The sequence below is a fragment of the Neopelma chrysocephalum genome, unplaced genomic scaffold, assembly GCF_003984885.1.
Source record: "Neopelma chrysocephalum unplaced genomic scaffold, ASM398488v2 Primary Assembly neopelma1_71, whole genome shotgun sequence".
In the NCBI taxonomy this organism is placed as follows: Eukaryota; Metazoa; Chordata; class Aves; order Passeriformes; family Pipridae; genus Neopelma; species Neopelma chrysocephalum.
The window spans coordinates 8210672-8234699 of record NW_020897731.1 but is presented as its reverse complement, the minus strand read 5'-3'; the positions used below and the strand labels follow the sequence as shown (position 1 = coordinate 8234699).

The 24028-nt window shown below is 35.8% G+C and overlaps 1 protein-coding gene across 11 annotated transcripts in view; it reads right to left on the bottom strand.

Moving 5' to 3' along the window:
- SLIT2 (slit guidance ligand 2) overlaps positions 1–24028 on the bottom strand; it is a 268106-nt gene that overhangs the window by 2691 nt on the left and 241387 nt on the right. For 9 of the 11 annotated variants that reach the window (XM_027686448.1, XM_027686452.1, XM_027686443.1 and 6 more), the window contains 7 exons: positions 21048–21141; positions 19055–19192; positions 18715–18955; positions 18255–18385; positions 11143–11297; positions 4697–4985; positions 227–438 (listed from right to left, as the gene is read on the bottom strand). In XM_027686448.1, the coding sequence (XP_027542249.1) occupies positions 227–438; positions 4697–4985; positions 11143–11297; positions 18255–18385; positions 18715–18955; positions 19055–19192; positions 21048–21141 (1260 nt within the window). The remainder of the gene's footprint in view (positions 1–226; positions 439–4696; positions 4986–11142; positions 11298–18254; positions 18386–18714; positions 18956–19054; positions 19193–21047; positions 21142–24028) is intronic. The other 2 variants (XM_027686454.1, XM_027686455.1) reach the window with 1 other exon arrangement.

Here is a 24028-nt window from a genome sequence, read left to right as displayed (position 1 = left end):
ACATTTGATGAAAAAATCCTCAAAATGTAAACAAATTCATGGGAAAGGTTTGATCTTTCTCTCACCAAGATAAAGTCTTATGGTAGAAAAAAAAAGCAACAAATATGTGTGTTGTGGAAAAAAAAATTTGGTCATGTTTTTGATTGTTCATGTGTTTGGCTGTTCATGTTTTAATAAAAAAAAGCTATTTTCTAAGACCACAACAACATTACTTTTTTTTTTTTACCTTTATCACAGCTGTCCCCCGTGTATCCGCTGCCGCATTCGCAATATGGTTTCCCAAGTCCTGAAAGCCTACATTTGCCATGTTTACACTTGATGGATTGGCAGGGGTTAAACAGCATTTCCTCTTCATCACAGAGGACTCCCCCATGTCCCTGCAGGCATTTACAACTGTATGAAAATGCATTGATCGGCAAGCAGGTACCATGCACACATCTACAGGGGAAACAAGCCCAAGAGAATAAAAATAAATTATTCATCAAAGTTCAGGCTAAGCAACATTAACTACAAATACTTTGGACTGTACTCAGAAGAAATGGCTTTTGTTTCTAATGGACTTTTTCATTGAGATGCAGTGAAGTGGTTTAATTGGTATGCACGTTTACACAAAACAAGCTGCAGTACAAAACTCTCTCACTAGAAAATAGCCACTGTAGATGTGTTATGGAAGACTTTTACAGGTCACAGTTACTGAAAACAACATTTCTTGTCTACCTAGATTTTCAGCATGCTTTTGAGAAGAACACAGCAAAATCAAGCCACAGAAAAATGATACTCACCTGAAATTCTGGTTCATGTATCATTTAAAAGAAAGCCCAAATTGTCAGTCATGAAGTATGGGGCTCCCAGCACAAGGATAGGTCAGGCACTTCCTAACAGAAACTCTTCTGACCCACACAGTGGCAATTTCAAAGCTGAACACGTGCTTCCCCTTCAAATACATTAGTCTGCATTGCCAGCTGCCAATAGCAGTGTCTTAAAATTTATGAGGCAGGTGTTTGCTTCACTGCAAGACAACAGCACTCATCTAGTTCTCATGCAGAAGCCCACAGTAGATAAGGTCTCATATTCTCAAGTCTCACCCAGGGTGATTACACTAGGTAATCTCTCAGTTGAGCTTCAGTAAACATTTGTGGCAGCATCGAATCTTGTTAGACAAAAAAAGATTGTGAGTTAAGCTGCATCTGCTAAGTTCTGACATACAGTAGTATGGGAACACACAGCTGGTCTTATTTCTCTTTGAGAGTGAGGTGGTGGTTCCCAAAAGGAGGATGTTTAATTGCCTGTTTCTAGGTGTAAGCTGAACATTAGATGATTTCATCTTCTGAAAACATCACCAATGACTTGGAATGAAATCACTTCTCTTTGTTCTTTTGGTAGTACAGGGTCAATAACTTTCTTCCTAGATATAATGCTATTCTCTTTAACTGTTGCGTTGACAGACAAGTTTTCTATCTACATATTTTGCTTCCCAGGGAAACACCTGAGAATCTTCACCACAGTGAAGATTCCTGTGCTGGGAGGAATGCAATCCTGATATTCAAGACCACAGTCACCTTTCCTGACGTTTCTCCTCTCTAAGGTTTTTCCTCTCTATATTGTAAGATCCTTGAGCTCACAACTTCCCTAGTAGGTTGTGGTAGCCACCTAAATAAATGAGAAGTTTTAGATTAAAAAAAGAAAAAAAAATCCCATTTGATCTAAAATAAAATAATTTCTTTCAATTTGAAGATGGCAAAAATTAATCTAAAATTGCATGTCATAGTAAAAGAAGAATTCTGAGTAACATCTCATTTTGAAATTTTTTAGCTAACATAATCTGTATTCCTGAAAACTTTTTTCTTTGTTCTCTACTCCTTCAGTAAATAAGAGATTTGGTAAAATTGAAAAGTGCACAATACTTTTCAACTCTGAAAAACTTGCAATAACTATTTAAAATAGTTTCATTTTATAAAGATTGAAATCTCCATTACAATTCTCCATCTGTACCTCTAATTCTGTGCAAGTGCTTTAGGCAAGGTTTAACTTAAGAGGAAAAAAGAGTATGTGGAATCAGTCTCATCATAGGATATTTAAACAGAAGGCACAACACGTAGCCTCCATAACCAGTTTGGGATTAAAAATTGCAAATATAAAACTGATAGCTTAAGTACCTCCAGCTTTCCTATTAGTCTGTACTTTGAAGGAACTGTGTTCCCTACAAAAATTACAAATTGTTTCTGTGGTTGAAGTCTGATATTCCAAGACTTATTAAGAAATTCAAAATTGAAGGCTTAGACAGTATCACAGAGCAGATAGCTTTTGTTTAGTTTTCATTATGTTCAGCATTTGATCTGTTCACCATTTACAAAACATCTCCTTTTAGGACATCTGATCTACGAAGTTACTCAGGTGACACTGACATTATGTCATATTCTATACAGGCTACTTTAAATATCAAAGCAATCTGTGCCAGGATCTTTGGCAAAGTTTTGCTTGACTTAGAAGATGATTAAATCTTAGTTAATGCCAGCTCTCATACTTTTGTTTCCACCTGCTCTTTGAAGCTCTAAATTTCATCTTCAGACTGTACTGAAAGGAACATCAAGCTAAGTGCAAACTCTTGGGCACAATTTCATCTCATCTAATTTTAGGTACCTCTGTCAGGCACTCAAGTTAGATGTATAATTGCCATAAGCTCCATACGCAGTCATGGACAAAAATAAACTTATCCAGGGGGTGATTAGACAAATTGAAGTCTTTTGACATGTGTTTATTCCTTTACTGACTAGAGAACAAATTTTGGTCACTATGTTTTGAATTCAAACACCTGGAGTTAGGTAAAATAAATCTAAGTCTTAAGCCTTTTCATGATGTGAAGGGATCTCTAAAAGATAACCTATATTTTTGAAACAGAGATCACAGTGACAACTCTGTTTCTCACATAAAGCAGAATGTTGTACTGTATTAGAGGGAGACAAGGTATCTATTCAACAGACACAATTTAGACATGAATCAAGAAATACAGAATCAAAATCCCCAGGAACTAAAGAACAACAAAGCCCACCTTCACTCAAAATACATAATTTTGGTTTGGCTTTCTCTCTTAAAAGCTCATAGCACTGTATACAGCTGAAACATACCCAATACCTCCGAAAGCAAACAAAATATTAATGCTATGCTCACTTAATTCTATCTTTGATGCTGCCTGTATCTGATACTGATATCTTTGTAATTTGCTGCAAAAAAGCAGTCAGTTTGGGTGCTGATGTGCACAGTTATAAGAACCTCTGAAGAATCTAATATTTCATGAATAGTTTAAAGAAATTCTTTGGCTTTTCTTGTAGTAGGACTTGTGGTTACAGTTTGAGGTTATTTTTCACTCCTGAAGTATAAAATGGATATGATAAAAGTCACGTTTGTATTTTTTAACCTGCTGTGACTCCCTTTCATTGAAGTTTCTGTGAAAGACGACAGGGTAAGACAGAGACCTATAAACAACGAAATTCTATAATGATATGCTTCAAAAATTCACTGTTCTAGCTCTGGGAAGAGTTCAAAACTTAATGATACTGAAAGTCTATAACATGTAAACAATGCTAACAGCATTGTAAAGCACACTAACTGCTGTATAAAGCTTTAAAGCGTCAGACTCTCCACACGCAATGTGAGAAGATCATTTAAACATCATTTTAAATGGGACTTGAAAACCATCTTATTAGAATCTCTTATCAAACTCAAGCCACTGATCCTTAGTTTGTAAAAAGTTACATAGGCCAGAGCACTGAAAAAAACAGCAGCCCAAAAGATTCAAGCAAGCCTACTTTACTCTAAAAAAAAAAACAACGAAAACCAAAAAGTTGTTTGCCAAGCTGTAGTGGGGACAGTGGTAAGGACAAACAGAATGATGTCTTGTTGCCCAAGGTCAGTAAATCCTGAAGAACTCTGAACTTCTGAAGTTTCTGATCTTCTTGTGCTGGGTATCCATGAACTAAAAAATTGAATCTGTCTCTCAATCATGGCTAGGCTTCGCGAACGAAGATTTAGGAATCTGTCTCTACAGTAAATTTAAAAGACGTATATGCATAAATATCAATACTGTCATACACATATATATCTATCTTTTTCTCTCTCTACACATTTATATAAATGAAGTTGTCTACAGACATATATAAAATGTCCAAACTAGAACTAGCAAATAGAATTAGCACACAAGGACTTTAACAAAAGTTTACCATAAAGATCAAAATCTATTTTCCTGCTAAAACCCAGGGTACTATGAAAATATAAAATATTAGATATGTCATATGAAATTTTTTAAACACAGTAGAGAATATTAATATTATTAATAACAATAATAATATTATTTCCTCATTCTATACAATTATAAGTAAGCAAATAGAATTGTTTCCATTTGCAACTTCTTCTAAATGATTTTTGTACCAAGGGTCATGAGTGCAACTCATTAGAGAAGCAGGCAATACAGAAGTATGTAAGAGCACCTCCCAGGCTTTAGGCAAAACAAATTCCCTAAACTGGGAACTTTTCCTCATTAGGTTTATGGAAAGAATGAACTATAACTGGAATGCTGTCTTAATTTTTACATGCCCTGGCTATTTTGCTTTTGCAAGTGTGAACTTTTATGAAAAAATTACACATAACAGGAGACTTATATGCATAATATACTACTGTTCTGTCTTGAGGGAAGACATACTTATTTCCAAGACACGGGTCGTTAGTTTGTTGATCACAGAGGGGTCCAGTCCATCCTCCTTCGCACTCACAGGAAAAGCCTGACTGGCTGGTAGCATGGCATGTTCCATGCACACAAACTTTTTTATGACAAGGCTCACAACCTGGCAGAATTCCCACTTGCAGTGGCACATTTCTGAAGTCCTGAAGTTCACTGTTGATATACAGATTACGGATGCAGCCATGAAAGCTAGTGCCGTTCTGTCCTGGAGACTGGCGTAAAGCTGCTATGTTATTTTTCACAGGCATGCCTAGAAAATTAATAATAGCAAATAATCAGTGTAATTATTGTTACAATTTTCTGTACCAGTTTCTCTATCTTTTAAACATTTTTAAAGAAAGATTTCTTCTTAATTAATTTTTCTTAGATACTCAGACTACAACCATAAACTAGTGATGAACAATCAATTGGAAATTGTCCTGGTTGTCAAGCATGCATGTAAATCAGCTCCAAACCTGCAAGACTATAGGTCACACTTCAGACCTCATCACACAAGAACCTCAGAACTCTGAGAAGGTCAGCTAGATGCCTGGTTTTGAGCTAGCGAAGTTAAGTCCAGGATAGCACATAACTTCTGAATCTCAGAAAAAGAGCAGTTGATGATTTTTTGTAAGATAAGATACTCATATCCAGAAGAATTTAATAAGACCAGTTCATCAAACTGGAGCTGCCACACACATTTCAAATGCGAAATTTTGCTATGAAAAATCTCTTGGAAAGAAAAGTTTAACAGATGAGGTTCCATTACTTTCAAAAATACTTTTGTCTAGCGTGTGTCAAAAACAGATTAATAAAATAAAAAGACACTCGTAGTTTGCCCTTACAGTCTAAAAGAGTCAATAATAAAAATAATTCAACATCAAACTACTTTTGTGTATATATTTCTAGATAGTGCAAATGCCTCCAAATATTGACCATTTTCAGGATAATTCCTTGGTTACAGTCTGTAGCTTTTACAGGTGTATATGTGATGCAGTTATCATGTTATGATTGGTTAATCATTTAAGATTAATTCAAAAGGAACGTTATTGTTAAACTTTGTTTTCTTGTAAATATGAAGGTTCTTCTACTCCTACACCTTGTTTTGTTTTATTGGTTTTTTGTTTGTTTGTTTTTGTTTTTTGTTTTTTTTTAACTTATTGCCAACATATTGGCCTATAGTAGGTAATCCTTAAGATATTACTTTCCAATCATGAATACACAAATGCCTAACAACCTCCTGAAACTCACAAATAGAGGAAATCAAAGTGCACTGAGCATTAGGAAAGGATCTGGTTTTACCTGTAAATAAATATTCTTATTAACTGCATTATTTCTAGGCAAAATTTATAATTTTCATTCTGGTACTTAGATAATGACAGAAAGTGGCAATGTTCTGCATAGTTGCTCCTTAACCATGTAAACTGATACTTCTAATGACATTCTATAGTTACTCTGAACAATTAGGAGTAATGCAGAAGTGCTGTGCAACCTAATCAAGTAGACCTGCCTTTCATTTAGAGGTTATTGTAATTTCATTTGTGCTAGGCTTCAGTGATTATAGAAATGAACAATATTGCATCCATACTGTTGAAGAGCCTAACCTTCTTTGATCTTATCAGTTAAGGAAATGTATTGGGTTTGTGTGGCAAGGTTTTGATAGCAGGGAGGCTATGGGGTGGCTTCTGTGAGAAGCTGCCAGACCTGCTGCTGCCCAAGGCCAAGCCAATCGGTGACAGTGGTAATACATCTGTGATAACATATCTAAAAAGGAGAAAAACCCAAACAAGTCATTGTGCAGAAGTAATTGTGGCCAGAGAGAAGTGAGAGTAAGTAAGAGGGACAACTCTGCAGACACCAAAGTCAGAGAAGCAGGAGGTGCTCCAGGTGCCAGAGTTGAGATTCCCCTGCAGCCTGCCCATGGTGCAGCCCATGGTGACGCAGTTGTCCCCCAGCAGCCCATGGAGGTCCATGGGGGAGCAGAGATCCATCTGCAGCCCATGCAGGAGCCCCACACCAGAGCAGGTAGATGCTTCAAAAGAGACTGTGACCCCATGGAAAGCCTGTGTTGGAGCAGACTCCTGGGAGGACTTGTGGAACTGTGGAGAGAGAAGCCCACACTGGAGCATGTTTTCTGTTGGTCCTGTGGGGCACCCACACTGGAGCAGCCTGTTCCTGAAAGACTGCACCCTGTGGGGAAAAAGGGACCCATGCTGGAGCAGTTTGTGCAGAACTGCAACCTGTGGGAAGGACTCACGTTGGAGAAGTTTGTGGAGAACTGTCTCCCACTGGAGGTACCCCAAGCTGGAGCAGGGGAAGGACTCCTCTCCCTGAGGAGGAAGCAGTGGCAGAAACAACATGTGATGATCTGACTGTAACCCATATTCCCTGTCTACCTGCATTGCTTGAGAGAAGGAGGTAGAGAATCAGGAATAAAGTTAAGCCAGGGAAGGAAGGAGGGGAGGGAGGAGGGTGTCTTTATGAATTGTTTTACTTCTCATTATCCTACTGTGATTTTGATTGATAATAAATTCAATCAACTTCTTCAAGTTTAGTCTGCTTTGCCTGTGACAGTAATTGGTGAGTGACCTCTCTGTGTCCTTACCTCAACTCATGAGCTTTCCTTATATTTTCTCTCCCCTGTCCAGTTGAGGAGAAGAGCGATAAATCGGCTTTGGTGGGCACCTGGCATCCAGCCCAGGTCAAACTACCACAGTAAAATTGGCAAGGAACGATTGTATTAAAGGACTGAGACTGCAAATGATCATGAGTTCCCATTTCCTCACATCTACTTGCCATTTTCGCAAACCATGGACAAGGTAGAGTCATTAAGGCCCCTTCACACTGTTGTCTCCCTTGAAAGCAACACTCAGTAAATGTTTAGGCATATGGCTTGAAGTATCTCATAGCAGAATAGACGCACTGAAATTACCCTTTTTAAAAATAAAAGGTGTATAAAGCTAAGCATGCCAATACAATGCTAAACTAGCTGTTATACTTGTGTCAGCAAATTTAGATGTTATTTCTGGGAACCATATAAGCATGTATGATACCAGGTAAAAGGAGGTATATCACACATGATTCAGAGATTTTTTTGTTTTTAATCTCTAATAAGGAAGACATCTGGAAACACAACGCAAGCATATACACAAGCTTTTAGCCTACACACTTTTTGCTTCTTCCAAAAAGTTACCAAATGTTAGAAGGCCAAAGTGTGTGCAAAAGCTTTAGCAATATTTCTTAGATAATTTTTATATAAAGGTTCTTTACCAGTTAGGAAAGAACTGCCATAGAAACAATGCAAAGAAATATTTCAGATCTTTTTTTGGTCAGAGAGAGTAGTTCCCATCCTCTTTTGAGCTTTTGGTCACTGAACCTGACTACAAGTCAATTATTGCTCAAGGAGGTAAATGGTAAGACCTCTATTAAATTAGTCATACAGTAAAACTGCCAAAATTAGTATCTCATTCTAGAAGCTGCTAGAAATGAGCAGGCACAAATGAGAAGCAGCTGATACCCTACCTGTCTGAGAAATAGAGACATCCATGAAACAAGAGGCCACTCTCAACTAGTAAAATATGCTCAAATTTCTAAGAGAAGAATGCGAAGTATCAGTGATGTCTGTGACGCCTTTGAAGAATTTTTGAGAAGAAACAGATTGTCCCTCAAGACTTCTTACAAAAAGACATTGGTTTGCAATATGATTTATTGAAATTTGTTATAGAAAGACTGAAAAATACCTAGCGTGTCTTCTGACCACACAAAAGAGCCATACAGTTGGAAAAAGGTAAAAAAAAAAAGTTTAAATCTATTAGCTCAGTTTTTTGGTAAAAATAATGTTAAGTTACTCCTTCCGAACCAACCTAAATATTGTGACCCAAGAGTAACATTGAAAAAAACCAAAAAAGAAGCTGGGGGGAGGCAGAGAGAGAGGGAATAAGAGGGAATGAAAGGGAATGAAAGCACACACCATACAAGGGCCTGCTGTCAAGTCTCAATTTCATCCTGCCAGCTGAGGTGATGCTTATCAGAAATGCCATTTTAGCAGGAAAGTGGCAAGAGTAAGCGTAAGCTACGTGATGATATAGGTGTCAAACTAAGATTTTGGCAAAGATAAAAATACTGCATAAAATCCTAGTGAGAATTTAAGTTCTTAACTGATGGAAATGTGTGATCAAATTCTCTAAAAATCTAGATACTGTTGGATAAGAAAAAAATTAATTACTCTCAAAAAGATGGTAAAGAAAGATACAAGAGTAATAAGTAACTGGCTCAAGAATTTTAAAATTGTAAGTAGATAAATTAGACAAACATAGATAAAGAACAGAAAATCTTAAGAGCTGACCATCAACCTACTGGGTTTTTTTCCTTTATTTTGTTATAATGTTATTATAATATTGGTTTTCATTTTTTTGGGGGGCCAAAATTTTCTATGAAAGTAGAAATAATTGTCTGCTTGAATCCTGAACATGAGGAATTGAAATAGAAGAAACACAGGACCTCTCTGAAGAATATGCACTAGAACAAAAAAGACTGCCGCTCTTAGGAATCAAACCACTGAACTTAAAAAAAATTTATTCTTCTGATACTTCTAAATGACGAGGCAGATGAGTAAGATTCTCCTAATTGAGGCACAGATCTTCAAGGTGAAGAAGCAAGGAAGAGAACCATATGTCACAAATCATCATCCCAGTGTCAAGAATGTGCTCTGAATGAATGTTTACAGTTGGCAGTGTAGCCTCATTTCATCAAAAGGTGCCTGTAATAGACAGGGGGATTGTTTTGCACTAAGTTCAGCTTTCAAGTAGTACAAATGGCCTCAGCAGTCATTAAACAAACTGATGTTGACAATACAAGTAAACAAGCACACACTGACTTATTAGAATGTAGGACCAAGTCTTCTTCCAAAAAATAGCGGCACAGGATACTGTGTAAACAACAGAAGTGATACACATGAAAAAATGCAATGTGCTTCCACAGAGCAATCTTCCTTTGAAGATTCATGATATGAAGCAATTTTAAAGGCAGCTAATACATTTGATAACATTAATTCTTTTCTCTGTTAGTATGCAGAGTGATGGCTAACATTGAGTTCTATCTTACAATTCTTCCCATTTTAGATGGGAGGAGGCAATGAAAAAATTTGAAAAGATCTGACAAAACCCTGAAGTGTTTCAATGGAATAATGGGAATTTTCAGATAACTCATGTTACTTCTCATCACTTGTAACTGAGGCACTTGTTATACCAGTTTTATAGGAAGAATAGTCAATTCTTGATTAGGATCAAAAGCAGCTGGTTTTATTTTCCATTAGAGATAAATTTGAGCAAGTACCCTGAGGTTTTCTGTGTATTTAGAAAGAGGATAACTAGCACCTTTTCTAGAGAAAGTAGTCATTTCACAAATGCATTACTGGTAGCATAATTTTTTGCAAGGAGGTAAGATGCTTAAGTCTAAAATGTTATTCTCAGACAAAAAAAAATTTCTTAAGAATTAGACAAAATGAAAAAGAAAGTAGGTATTCCTTTTACAGAAAGAACAGCTCAGAAGGAGATTCCTTACATGCCTCCTGTAGGACCATAAGGTTAAAGTAGAACCTGAAAATTGATAGAAGATAAGCAGTATTTAAAAACCATGCTGAATCTCTGATCACTAAGAACTCAGACTTGGTACCAAGGTGAGTAAGGTGGTGGCTGAATTTTCTGACTTTTACTTAGATTACAGAGGCCCATCAGGATTCCAACAGGAACTGTTGGTTAAAACAGTGTGCTTGAATCCATAGTTCTAAAGAGTATATTCCACCAAATGATAAAAAAAATGTCAAATATTTTATCTCTACCAGTTTTACTTAAACAAGCCACTCTTTCTTCTCAAAACAAACAAACAAATAAAAAACAAGCCCTGCCACATACTGTGAGGCAGCTGTCCAGTTGGTTTCCTTCTTACCTAGTGTCCTAACTCCTATCAGCCCTAAGCAGTAAGATCTCCAGACATAAATTATATTTCATTGCTTTATACCTTGCTATCATTTCCTGCAGATACCTGTACAGTGAAACAGTAAAATGTAAACGTAAAACATGAGCAAAACAGAACGCTACCATTCTATACTTTCTGAATAGGCATTAATAAATTTTCATGTACCTAAACAATGCTAAGCACTCTTCTTCAGTATAATAAAATACTAATTAACAGTAGAAAATTACAGAATTTTGCAGTGCTAGAAAAAATAAACGTAATTATAAAAAAGCAACAGGTGCGGTTTGAGGGCATACTATTTGTTAAAACTGAAACTATTGAGATTAACTGCTTGTGTTTCATCTTAAGGTGTTATCCCAATGAATGAGTCTCTTACCATGTGTTTATTAAAGCATGTTACCAGAGTAAATTAGCTATGATACTTCAAGTAAGAAGCAGTAAGATCCTCTTACCTCCTACATACAGCGGAGAATCAAAATTCAGAGTGGATTGCTTGGACAAATTGGTAATTATCTTGGGGCTTCCTCCATCAATAGATAAAGATAGAATCTGATCCATAGCTAGCAGCTCCACAATGTGGAAATTGCCATCATTAATTGTTTCCACACTGCAAAATAAACGTGAATATTAAACAGTTTATGGTCTGGTTAGAACAGTTTTTTTACCTTCTTTCCTTGTAAGAGTTAATACAGTTTCAGAACAGAACTTCTCCAGAAGTGCAGTCTCCTGAAAGCTAGGTTTTAAGCAAAGACATGCACATATGCCTAAAAGCTAATACAACACCCCTTCCTCTGCAACAGTGATCACAGGGCTGGAACACCTTTTCTATGAAGTTAGCTGAGACAATTGGGGTCATTCAACCTGGAGACGAGAAGGCTCTGGGTAAACCTTACAGAGGCTTTTCAATACTCAAAGGGGGCTTATAGGAAAGATGGAGAGAGACCTTTCACCAAGGCCTGTAGTAACAGGACCAGGGGTAACTCTAAGAGAGGGTAGATTTAGATCAGATAGAATCTATAAAGTAAAAGAAGTGACATAAAGAAAAAAAATTAATATGAGGGTGGGTTAATATGAAACCCTGGGACAGGTTGCCAGAGAATTTGTGATCTTGTTATTGGAAATGTTCAAGATCAGGTTGGATGGGGCTTTGTGCAACCTAATCTAGTGGAAGTTGTCCCTGTCCATGGCAAAGAAGGTAGAACTAGATGATATATGATCCTAATTTTACTCCAAGATCATATTTGCATGTGTGCCTCTGTGTATCCTACATGTTGCAGAGTATAGGTTTACACATTTTGTAAATACGAAGGCCTGAGTTGCCTCTGGTGATACATAAATCTACTATTTCATGAAATACAGAACTGCATCTAACCTTAGTCCTGCCTGACAAAATCATGTCATTGGCCCAGACAGCTTCACTGACACTACCTGTAAATTAATTTCTTATCTTTATTGGGCACAGTTATTTCTGTGTGTTTAGCATCTGGCTAGTACAGTGAATATGAATATTTTGTTAATTTTTTTCTTGTCTAAATATACCATTTCCTTCTGCTTCCTAACAAGCTATAAACGCACTAGTAGGAGAATACCTGAAGGGTGTCAAGCAGAAAATGTTTGTTTCAAGCATGGCGCTTATGCTGTATAAGGGCAAGCCTATTCATATTATTAGGTGCCTATGCTTATCAGCTGCAATATCTACACAGGAAGTGCTTAAGTACGGGGTAACTACTCTGTGCTTTAACACAGTTTAAGTGCATCAAAGAAGGAACAATATTATCACTCAGTTCTAGGACTGAATATATCATTGTACTTGCATAAATTGTATGCCCATTTTACAATGGAGAAATGAGAGCTGAATATATGGCTTCATGGAAGGTATGACAATGAGCTGTAGTCCAGAGACCAGACATTAAAACCATTCCCATGAGAGACTTTATTTGTTTCAGGCCACCATCAAATGAGTGAGCTTAAGCCTTTGAAAAAAGTTATTTAAATGAACTAATTGTATGATAGCCTGAGATGGACTGAACAGTCACACAGTCAGTTTGCTCGTCTTACTGAGAAAGCAGTATAGCTGAAAGGGATTAGCTTCCTAAACCTCCAGGCAAAAATCAAGCAAATTACCTTAAAACATCCTTAGTGATGTTTTAATTAACTTAACTGCTTTTGTCCTGGAACAGATCAGAAGCACACGTGGTTGCTTACAGCTGTGACACATTAAATAGCTTCTTAGTCATTTATTACCTACTCTATGTGAACAGTCTCTGCTCAATATGGATGAAAGGTCTGCATAGTAGCACGCATGCTTTACATAAACTCAGCTCTGTGTGAAAGTGCAAACAAACATACGACAGAGCAGACACTGGCACAATAAACACTTTATGGGAGTTGGCAGGAGGGGGACTGCCAGTTTCTGTGGGGGGAAAGGAAAAGGTCGGGGTTCATCATTCCTAAAGACCCAGGTTTACTCAAGGTATTAAGAGGTTTGTTTGCTGTGCTAAACTAATAATAAAGATGCTGTGATTAAATTATTTAACACATTTCAATGAATCCAGGAAAAAAATGTGCTAAGAAATCAAAGTGCATATGACTTCTTGATTTCAGGAAGCAAGAAACCCTAATATAATGTTCTTGTTTCAAGGAAACTTGTTATTTTACAGCTTATCAACCTTTCACACAATAGTATTTTAAAGAATGAGAGCAACACAGAAAATGCATTTTTACAGCAAGAGGTCATTCCAGGGATGTATAAAACATAATGTGTAAAGGGAATGTGTCTCTGATAAGAGCAATTATTAAAAGCTTCTGGTTTAAACTGTTTTACTGGTAAAAATTTACTGCAGAGAGTGGAGCCCTCCTAGGTAAGGGTGGTTTAAATTAAAGGGGAAATAAACACAAGCCATATCTGTGCAATATTTCCTGCCAATGCACTTACATTACTTCTAGCCCACTTCCCATTGGAGAAATGAGAGCTGAATGCATGGATCCTAATGAAAAGCTGTAAGAAAAACTGATTTAAGGCTTCTGGTACTCTGTAGAAGAATAATGATTTGGGAAGAAATACTTCCATATTTCCATTTTTCCAATAAACATATGATGAAAACTAGTTTACAGAATGAAAAAGGTTTTTTTTTTTCTTTTGTGTAAAAAACATTTAACATTTAAAAATTATGTCCAGACAGAACAAAACACAAGTGGATCAACATTTTAAAAATAACCATCTCCAATGAACTAATATTCTTTATTGGTCTTGGCAGTGCCATCATCTCATTTTGTTTCTCAGACTGACTATGAGTGCTTAGGGATGATGGCTCTTTCTGCCGTCAGGTCCCATTGGTAAAGCAGTTCTCATTCACTTTACACAGCTAGACTGATGTTATTGTTGATTCTTCATATTTATCATGACTAAATCATCTCCTTGTAACTTTGCTTTGCTGTTACTAGAAGCACCTCTGTAGGCTTTACAGCTCCCATTTGACTCCTTTTCAACATACCATTTCTTGACTGCCATTTATATTATAAAATTTCTGTTTGAATCTCTCTATTGGTTGGGCTTTTTTTGTTTTTTTTTTTTTTTTTTTTTTTTTTGGTTTGGTTTGGGTTTTTGTTTGTTTGTTTGGTTGGTTGGTTGGTATTTTTTGCCTCTGTTTCAGGCATCTCATCATTGTTCAGTGGAGTACAACTCGCCTTATTCTTTTCCCTGTACTATACGTGAATTTTCACTTTCTTAATGAAATCTTTAAATCTCTTGATAAAAATCTCAGTTTTTTAATTTCCTTTCAGTCCTTCTCAGTGTAAGCAACTTTCCATCTTTGCAAATTATCTATCCTGTTACCAAACTGTTCTTAACCATCACTGTTCCTAAACATTATTAGTGAAAATATTCTTTTGTCATCCTCATATCTCACTGATAAAACATAATACATTAACTTGTTTGTTTTTATAATTCATCACCCATTTGGTGATCACCCAGTACTGGATCTGTCTGGGAAGTTAATATTCTTCATAATACTAAGTATTTTATCTAAACGCATGATTTTTCTGACCTTAACTCTTTGTTTTCTCTTCCCCTGTCCACGTAGGGGTGGTGGAAGGGGAGGTTGAGTGAGTGGCTGTGTGGCACTTAGTTGCCTACCAGGGTTAACCTATGACACTACTTCACAATATTATTTTAGTTATTTATAATTTTGGTAAACTTCAACTGTTTCTTCTAAAATTTTCCATACTGAATGGTGCAGGACACTTATTTTTAGTCCTCTAAACATACCCAATAGTTTCCTAAAGTAAAGGGAACATACTCCTACCTCTTATGGTTCTATTACCCCTGCTTTGCAGGTCATGACTTTTGGCAGTCGGCTGGCACCGCATCTATCCATTTGTCATCTTTTTCAAAAGGCACTGAGGCAAGGTGTTAAGATCTTGAAAACATGTACTTCTGCACAAACTACTGGGCTAGATCCCCAAATTTTTGGTCCATGCTGGCTGTATTTCAGCACACAGATGATTAGCACCTTCTCTCCAGCTGTACTTCTGGACTGTAGTAGTACTTGCTGGATATGAGCCTGCCAACCCATTCAAAGGGCAGGAATTGCCTCAGCTACTTCAAGGTTATACCGACAGAGAACGAAACTGTGTGGTTTTCATTCAGAAGCAGCAAAAACTAGGCCGATGGAGAAGGAAGAGAAATAGTTGGTATAATATAATCATCGGTAATGCATGGTAGCGGAATGTGAGGAAAACAGTATTGGAAATTGAGTCAAGGTGGAGGCTGAGAAAGACAGAGAAGAGGGAAAGTAAATGAATAGGTTAATATAGATTATGTCTGTGAGCAGTTTTTTGAGCAGATGATCAGATCTAGTTGACTTAGAAAAAAATAAAGGGAGGGAAGGGAGGAAAGAAACCAAAAGGAGGGACTGAAGGAAAGACTGGAAACATGCCAGGACACAGCTTTAACAGGTAACAAAGGTACAGAAAGACAATATGCAATGAATGGATGAAAAGAAGGTAAAGACCTATCATAAAGATTCTAGGAAGGTAGAACAGTAAGAACTGGAAATGATAAAGGGATTAGAGTACAATATGTAAAAGACCCTATGCTACCACATACGCCTTTCCAGAATCTGAAATAGAAATGAAATAATATGTAATTTGTACAAGGATCACTAGATGCACAAACATATATACAAATGTGGAAAGGTATATATGGCTTCCAACATAGAGTCATGAAAATATAGAATTGTTTAGGTTGGAAAAGACTACTAAAATCATGAAGTTCAACCATTAAGCCAGCACTGCCAAGTCCAGCACCAAACCATGTCACTAAACACCACCTCTACACTTCAAATATCTCCCGGAATGGTGACTCCACCACTTCTCTTGGCAGCCTGTTCCAACACTTGACAAGCCTTTCTGTGAAGAAATTTTTCCCAATATCCAATCTAAACCTCTCCTGGTGCAATGTGAGGCTGTTCCCTCTTGTCCTATTGCTTGTTACTTGGGAGAAGAGGCTGACCCACAACTGGCTACAACCTCCTTTCAGATAGTTGTAGAGATAGGGTACCCTCTCAGCCTTCCCTTAAGGGCACAAGGCTTCATTATAGTTGGACCATTACATGAAAGTTTTCAAATATCTCAGAAGCTCACCATCACATTTATTCAAAACAAAATGGACGTTAATAACAACAACAACAATAATACTTCCAGTGTGTATCTGCTTCACTGAACAACTGTGTCACACTGTAACACCTCACTACATTTACCATTCCTTTCTTCACTGCACCTGCAAACTTCATTTGTCACATAATTCAAAGGAGATGATCAACTAAGTAGGGGAGATGCTTCTAATTGTTTTGTAACAATAACCTAATTGGGACTGTTTGTTAATTGGTTACTTTGTTATTAATCCCCATATTTATGGTTTTTAATTTACCTGTGTGAGTAATGTTTCCCCATCTTTCTCTAGAAAACTAAAATGGACAAGTGTGAATTACCAGTGTTTATTATATTCCTATAATGCCAGAGAAAGCATTAAATTTATGAGAAGGTAATATATGTTCTGAATGGGAAGAAGTATTCTCAATAGATTAAACAAATGAGAGCCAAAATAACTTGAAACTACATATGACCCTGATTCCTATTGTTTCTTATTCTCAGACAGATGTACCTATCAAAAAAAATCAACAAAAATAATTAAAACCCTGAAAAAAAACAATCTAAACTTCTTCTTTAGCCCTATCCCAGACAGAAAAGAAAAATAATATTATTTTGAATTGTAGTCATCTGAAAAAATGAATGTTTGATGCAACTTTAAATTTGTGTTCGGTACTTCAATCTCTTGTAAAGTCAAATCCAATTTTAATATATGAAAATTTATACAATTAATATACATATACTACTTCCACATGTGAAACCATTTAATGGAATTGTAAGGAGACCTTATGAAATACATACCACTTCAAAAAATAAAAGCAACCTTAAGATGCTTATTGGAGAAGGCTATGTTTTTTCTAAACAACTTTATGTTGTATTTTATGGGCATGATATTTTTTCTGGGGAATGCTTTTAGTAATCTACTAAAACCATAGTTCCCTTAGTGTTATTACCTAACAAAGTTTAGCATTGTTTTCCTGCTATATAAACTTGAGCTTTTGATTTTATATTGCCATATGAGTGCAACCACTTCTAAAAATCATTTATTTTCAGTGAAATGTCTGTAATAGAATGCAGAACAGTGTCAGCTGTTACAAACACTAGAAAGTAATTATACACTAGATATGATTTTACAACCCTAAAGGTGTAAATGCAGCAAAAATAAGATTTATGGAAAACTGATTTAACATTTCCCCTTTACTTCTGAAGGTATTTTTAGCAACAAGAGGGCAGTCAATGCCAAGAAGTGATAGCTGTTGTCTCTTTGCTCACTCTTGCAATGTCTGTCTGCAAATTCTTGTGAAGTTATATAATACCTCCCCATAAATTCAGGTGGTAATTTTTCAGAGAGCCAGAGAAATTGACTTAAAAATTGACCCTGAAAAATCATGCTCCAGAAGCAGCTGTGGATTCTGTTTCTTAATGACTTTGGAAGCAAAACCCATTTCTTTTTCAAGGGTACTGCCTTTTTTCAGAATCAAATTTTCAGTTTTCACTTGCCAGGGAAAAGTCCCACATTATAGGACTGCCTAACACAGAAGAGAAGCCTCCATTTAATTTCTGCTTATGCAGTAGAGTTCTTCATTTTACCTGGTACACTAGGAAATCATTTGTCAGTTACGCATGGAAAAAATTCCACTCCTACATGTGAGCTTGACACAAATGTATAAATATTCTGCTGGAAGCTAACTCTTCTCAGTTTTAATGCATCAACTACTGTATTATCTTTCTGCTGTATCTGCATTAGAGTTATTTTGCCAAGCCAAATTACCTCTTTTGGCAAGAAGTTTTGAGCGCCTAACAATACATTCATTTGCATATGTTTCTTTTAAACATTTGTTAAAAAATGTGACTTTGACATAAGGAATTAATACAGCTTTTGTTTCAGTTAGAAATTTCTTTCATCCGGGTTCACCTGTAAATAGCAGAGGCTGGATATGATCCTGTGTCATAACTGACCCTCACTCTACCCCGGTACAGCTCTACCGCTATATGATCTTTATCGCCTTTGTAGAGCAGGATCCCACTGTCTTCATCCGTGGCAATCTAGTTAAAAGAAAAAAACATTTAGAAAGATCTAAAAAATAAATATTAAATTGAAATGCAGTATTAAGAGAATCTCTGAATTTACTGCCATAGTCTATTACTTAATTAAAAAATTCTCTCTTGAAGGACAACCTGACAAAATTCTTTCTCTTCTTATCCAAAAGCCCATCTACTTCACTATGAATATAAAGTCATTGCATTGACTTTTGTAGATTTTTAGCTCAAACTCTGTAAGCGAGCCATTGGCAACTTTGGGTAGTTTTCCACCTCATGAAGAGTCATTTACTCTCTTTGCCAGAAAAGAGAATCTACAACACAAGCAAACTTACCTGTAGAGTAATATTGGTTTGGGGACGTATCTTAGCTGAAGGGATTTGCAGATAGGATTCCTTGTTGATGAAGTTTATACTAATCAACTTTTCACATTTCTCACCCTGGTAGCCTGATAAACACTGACAGATTGGTTCACTTTCTTTTATGATACACTGGGCTCCATTTTGACACTCATAATTATCACAAGGGCTGGTGCGAGGTAGAACCATTGGTGGTGAAAACTCACAAAACAATCCACTAAATGAAAACAGAAAAAAAAAAAATCAGTATTTCCAAGAAAAAAAACAACTTTGACAGAAGACATACATGTTTCTACTGGCTTCAAATCCTTCTCACCTGTATCCTTCTGGACAAATACATGTATATCCATTAACTGCATCAGTACACTGAGCTCCGTTTTTACATTTGTTGTCCTGGCAGTCATCAAAGTCAATATCACAATGCTCACCTACATATCCTGGTGTGCAATCACATCTGTAAAACAGGAAATCAAATTGGATAGCACAGTGCCTTTTAATGATACACTATGCTTATGACAAAGATAAGGAACTACTGAATTTTTTAAAGCTCAAGAAAAAAAAGGCATTACTGTGACTTTGTGTATAAAGACTATGTAGCTTAATCCCATCAGTATATGGGAAATCTACATATGTAATGAATAGAGGTTTGCTGGTTAAACATATTTATACACCTGCCATTATATTGAAGAATTGTGGTTTAAATCCAGAGAGCCCTCATGAATAATTTTGACAGTATTTACAAACAATGCAGAATGTTACAGGATGTTGTACGTGGCTGCAAACACTAAACATAATCAATACTCTTAGTCGGTGAAACTGAGACAAATAATCCAAGGCTTGCATTGTACTGATGGTTATTTTCTTTATTTTCTTTGTCAACTGAACAGCTCTAAATGGACCAATGGTCCATTTATGTGGTTTGGAGGTAATGCATAATTTTCTTTCCCTTGAAGTTCCATACTACAAATAGCTTCCTGGCTAGTGAACTAACAGAAGTCTCAAAACACATCATTTTCCCTTCCTTAACCCCCACTGAACTAGATATAGCATATCCTCAAGACCATATGTAATGGGTTTTGTTTGTTGGTTTGTTTTTTTTTTTTCCAAAGTGCAACTGTCATTGCTAATCCTAGTGGCATTTCTTCAGGGAATTCTCATATAGTAGACTGAGTGAATGTCCACAACTCTGTGAAAAAGTAATGGAAAATATTACAAATCTATGCATACACATGATTTTTTTCTTTTTTAAATAAGATGTTTTTAATTGATTTCATTAGATCTTGTGATTCCCTCCTTGGTGTGATTTTTGTGAGTATCTAAAACTTGCAAGAGTAATTTTAAACAGTCGTGTAACTTTAAATTTAGTACTTAAAAAAAATATGTCTCGTTTTTATTCAACAACATGAATGAATAAGAAAAGTGAAAACAGAATATAAAGCATGCAATTAAAAAGCTGACTGAGATACATTCTTGAAGTTTACTGCATGTACTATTTTCTGATGTAAAATCTCAGAAAGGAAAAGGAAAGATTAATAAACTAGGAGTAAAGTATTAGATGCTTAACTAGGTTTACTGAAGTGATGTGAAGAAAATAATCATATAGAAATCCAACAAGTTTCCTATTTTCCAGTTGAAAACTATCAACTTCATTTCATGTTCAATTGAATATTTAATACATTTTACATTTTTTGCATATTTTAAATAAAATGTAATTTTGTAAGTAGTAGGAACGATAATAATCTGATTTTAGGACAAAAGCATGCTGTGCATAAAACAGGTACTTGTGAGAACAATTGAAAGCTTTAGGTTTCCTATGTTTATTAACTTAAAGCCTATTACAACAACTTTAATTTGTGCATACTAATTAATTCTGATAAGGATATGGTGTAATTAAAGATTAGTTTTCCTAGGAATGGACTTCTTTAGTTTATATCTTCCAGTGTGCCTTCCTAATAATCTCTTTCACAATTACTTCTCTAAAAGCAGTATAATTATTCCACTTCAATTAAATGCAATTATTTTCCTGCTGCCCAAGCTCCTAAAAGGACCATCATATAGACTATCCTATTTAAAATCTGGTTGGAATTAGAACTGGTAAAGATCAGTGAAATTCAGTAAAACGTACTTAAGATAATAATGTACTTCTATATGAAAATAATGGCCTGTTCTGCCATAATGCTTAATAATAACCAAAATTAGTACTTTGGGAGCAGAACTTGCTTCCACTAAAACACAAGGAAAGGAAGCTAAGCAGGATAGAAAAATATAAATTTCAATTCATTTAGACTCCAACAATATTTCAGACTTACTTGTATCCTTTGGGTGTCAAGATACACTTTGAGTCATGCTGGCAAGGATTCAGGTTTTGAGCACAGAAATCTAGTTTCTCCTCACACAGTTCACCTGAAATACAATATATGTTGTCAATTCGGTGAAAACATCACAGTGACCTGAAAATAGCAGTTTCTATTTTAAAAGAAACGGCTACAACTTCTTTTGCAAATAGTGAAATATGCATGCTTCTTGATATAGTAATAAATACTCATAAATAAATAGTAACACAGATATAATAACAATAAATAATAATATATCTGATAACTCATTTAAAAAAATATAAATTTCAATATCAATCATCTATCTATGAATACAAACGATAATTTTGCAAAAAAAATATTTTTTATTTACAATATTTATCTAGCTCTGCTGTACAGTAAAACAGTAGTGATTGAAAGTCTTCTTGCTAGAACAAAAAAGCCATCAATATGCTTTTCTCTTACTTATTACTAAGCACATTACACACAGAAATACCCAGATTTGCACTATCACTATAAGTAATCTATTACCTGAAAAAAACCTGTTAATATCACTGCATGTCAATACAATTCCAATTATCCCAAAATGAAAACTTGTTTTCTACTTTTCCTTAAATATGACTCTCCATTTTTTGCATTTGTTAATGTACCATAATTATCTATAATCTGTTCTGTGAAAAGAAAAGAAAAAAATATCTATGTCAAATGTCTACCCTTTCCTGCTGATAGAAGCAGTGGCTCTAATTTTCAACATGGGCTGTATAATCTATAAAATATTTTAATATGGTTAAAAATTATTTTATTTGCTACTTTATGACAAGGAAACACAGTTTTGTAAACAGATCAACAATGTCTTGTTCTCTGACTAACTAATCAGATGATAGCATGGAAAGTGCACTCGAAAAGTTTATCACTGGTTTGTAAGATATACTTTTTTTCAGCATCCATATGAAGAATACATGTGTAATAAACAGGTATAAACACTGTGCCTGCTGACTTCAGGGATTGACAGATTCACCAGACTCTAAAACTGTGGAAGAAGTAGGGTTGTCCCTCATCTGTTTGTCCAGTAACAAGACATGAGCTAGCTAGCAGAGAACTGTACGTCACAATGAGAAAGAAAAGAGCAGAAGAAAGCAGTACATGAGCAGATACTCTCACTGCTCAAACTGAACTTTCCTTCAAAGAGGCACAATATTTGGTATCTCTCAGTTTTACTTAGCTGAGCAGCAGTGGCTTGCTGGACAAATAAAAAAAAACTTAAAAAGAGTTGAGGAACTGTCTATATTAAAGCAAGGATAGAGAAAAAGTCAAAACTGAACCAGGAGCAAAGACAGTTATGCTGGAAAAAAATACATTTGAAACATGTATGCTAAGTGTGACAAGGCGTGGGACCTCTACATCTCCAAAAACAAGAGGGCAAGCCAAAAAGCAGCTAGACAAGTACTTTGCAGCCATCAAAAAGATCCAGACCAGTTCTACACAAAGATTTAAAAGTAAAATAAAATAAATTATTAGCACATTCCTAACATGCAAGTAGTGCATTTTCCCTACAACACAAATAAAGATTTGAGTTAACACAAGAAAATGGCCTTCAAGCACAGCCCACTTAACAGCCTCAGGAAAACTGTCAGTAACAATGTGACTTAGTCGATACATGCAGGAAACTGAATACAGATCAAACACAGGACATGAGAATGACTAATACAAAGGATTACAATTCTAGCCTCAAAGCCTCTTCGGGCTCTCAATAGAATTATTAGTCTGGAAATGTGCAACTGTTATGACTAGGTCAGTGCACAAAGAATCCTGAAATACCAGGGATTCTTTGCATCCCATGATATATTAAACAAAACCCAGATCCCTTTCTCTTTTCAAAGGGTTTTGCTCAAACAAACACATACATAAGAGGCAGTAATTCTTCACCTAGCATTTAGTCAATTTGCAGATCTTGTAATACCTAAATTTGTTTAAAGGCCAGCAGTGCTTAAGAGTGAGATATAAACATGGGAACAGAGAATTCAGATTTTAAGGATCATGGGAGTAGAATAAGCAAAAATTACTATTCTTTTAACCTGGTTTGTGCACATTCCTATGGTTTACAAATGTATATATGTGCCCACATATATGTGTTTATATATGCATATTTATATGCACCTACACAAATATCTTACTATGGCATATACTCTATATTAAATTACATGCAGAACTGAAAAATATATGACACCCCAATTACAAATAATAAAAACATGGCTGTACAGTACTTACAAGACTTGGACAAAAACACCTCTAAACATTCCCAAGATTATTAATTCTAACAGAATATAGAGAATATCTGAAAGTGACACAATGAGTCTGTCTTCCAAGGGCTGGAGGCTTGCTGTCTCTTATACATTCACAGTTAAAGTTCAGTGAAAAAAATCCCAAAGTACCTAGAAAAAGAGTATGTAGGACTGGCATAATAGGAGCAAGCATTCTCACCATTGCTGTCAACTTTATTGAACTGATTTTGCTGGAGGATACTAATTAGGCCATCAGTTAGATAATCATTGCACAGATTTCTGATATTTCTTACACGGCAAACAGCTAGGGTAGTGCCTAAGCCTCTCTGTTTTTGTAAATCCTCCCCCAGGTACTTACAAAATACAGGATTTCTTAATTAGAGTACCCTCCATTTTAATCTTCATAGGTTGATGGCCCTAATATCTTCAGAACTACACTGAAAGCTGAATGATCTCATGTGGGGTGCCCAGGGGTACTTGTAAAGTCTTAATTTCCCACTCAGAGCTGTGAGCCCTACATAAGGATTGGAAATTTAAGTTTTAAACAGGTTTACAGTTTTGAAAAATGTCCACTTCAAATCCTAAGATCAATGTTACACTTCCAGGCATACTGCAGCCAAACAGTTTGCAAACATCACCAGGTGTTTTTGGCATTACAGATAGACTTTGAACTGAGCACTCTGTAGAAAAGCACAC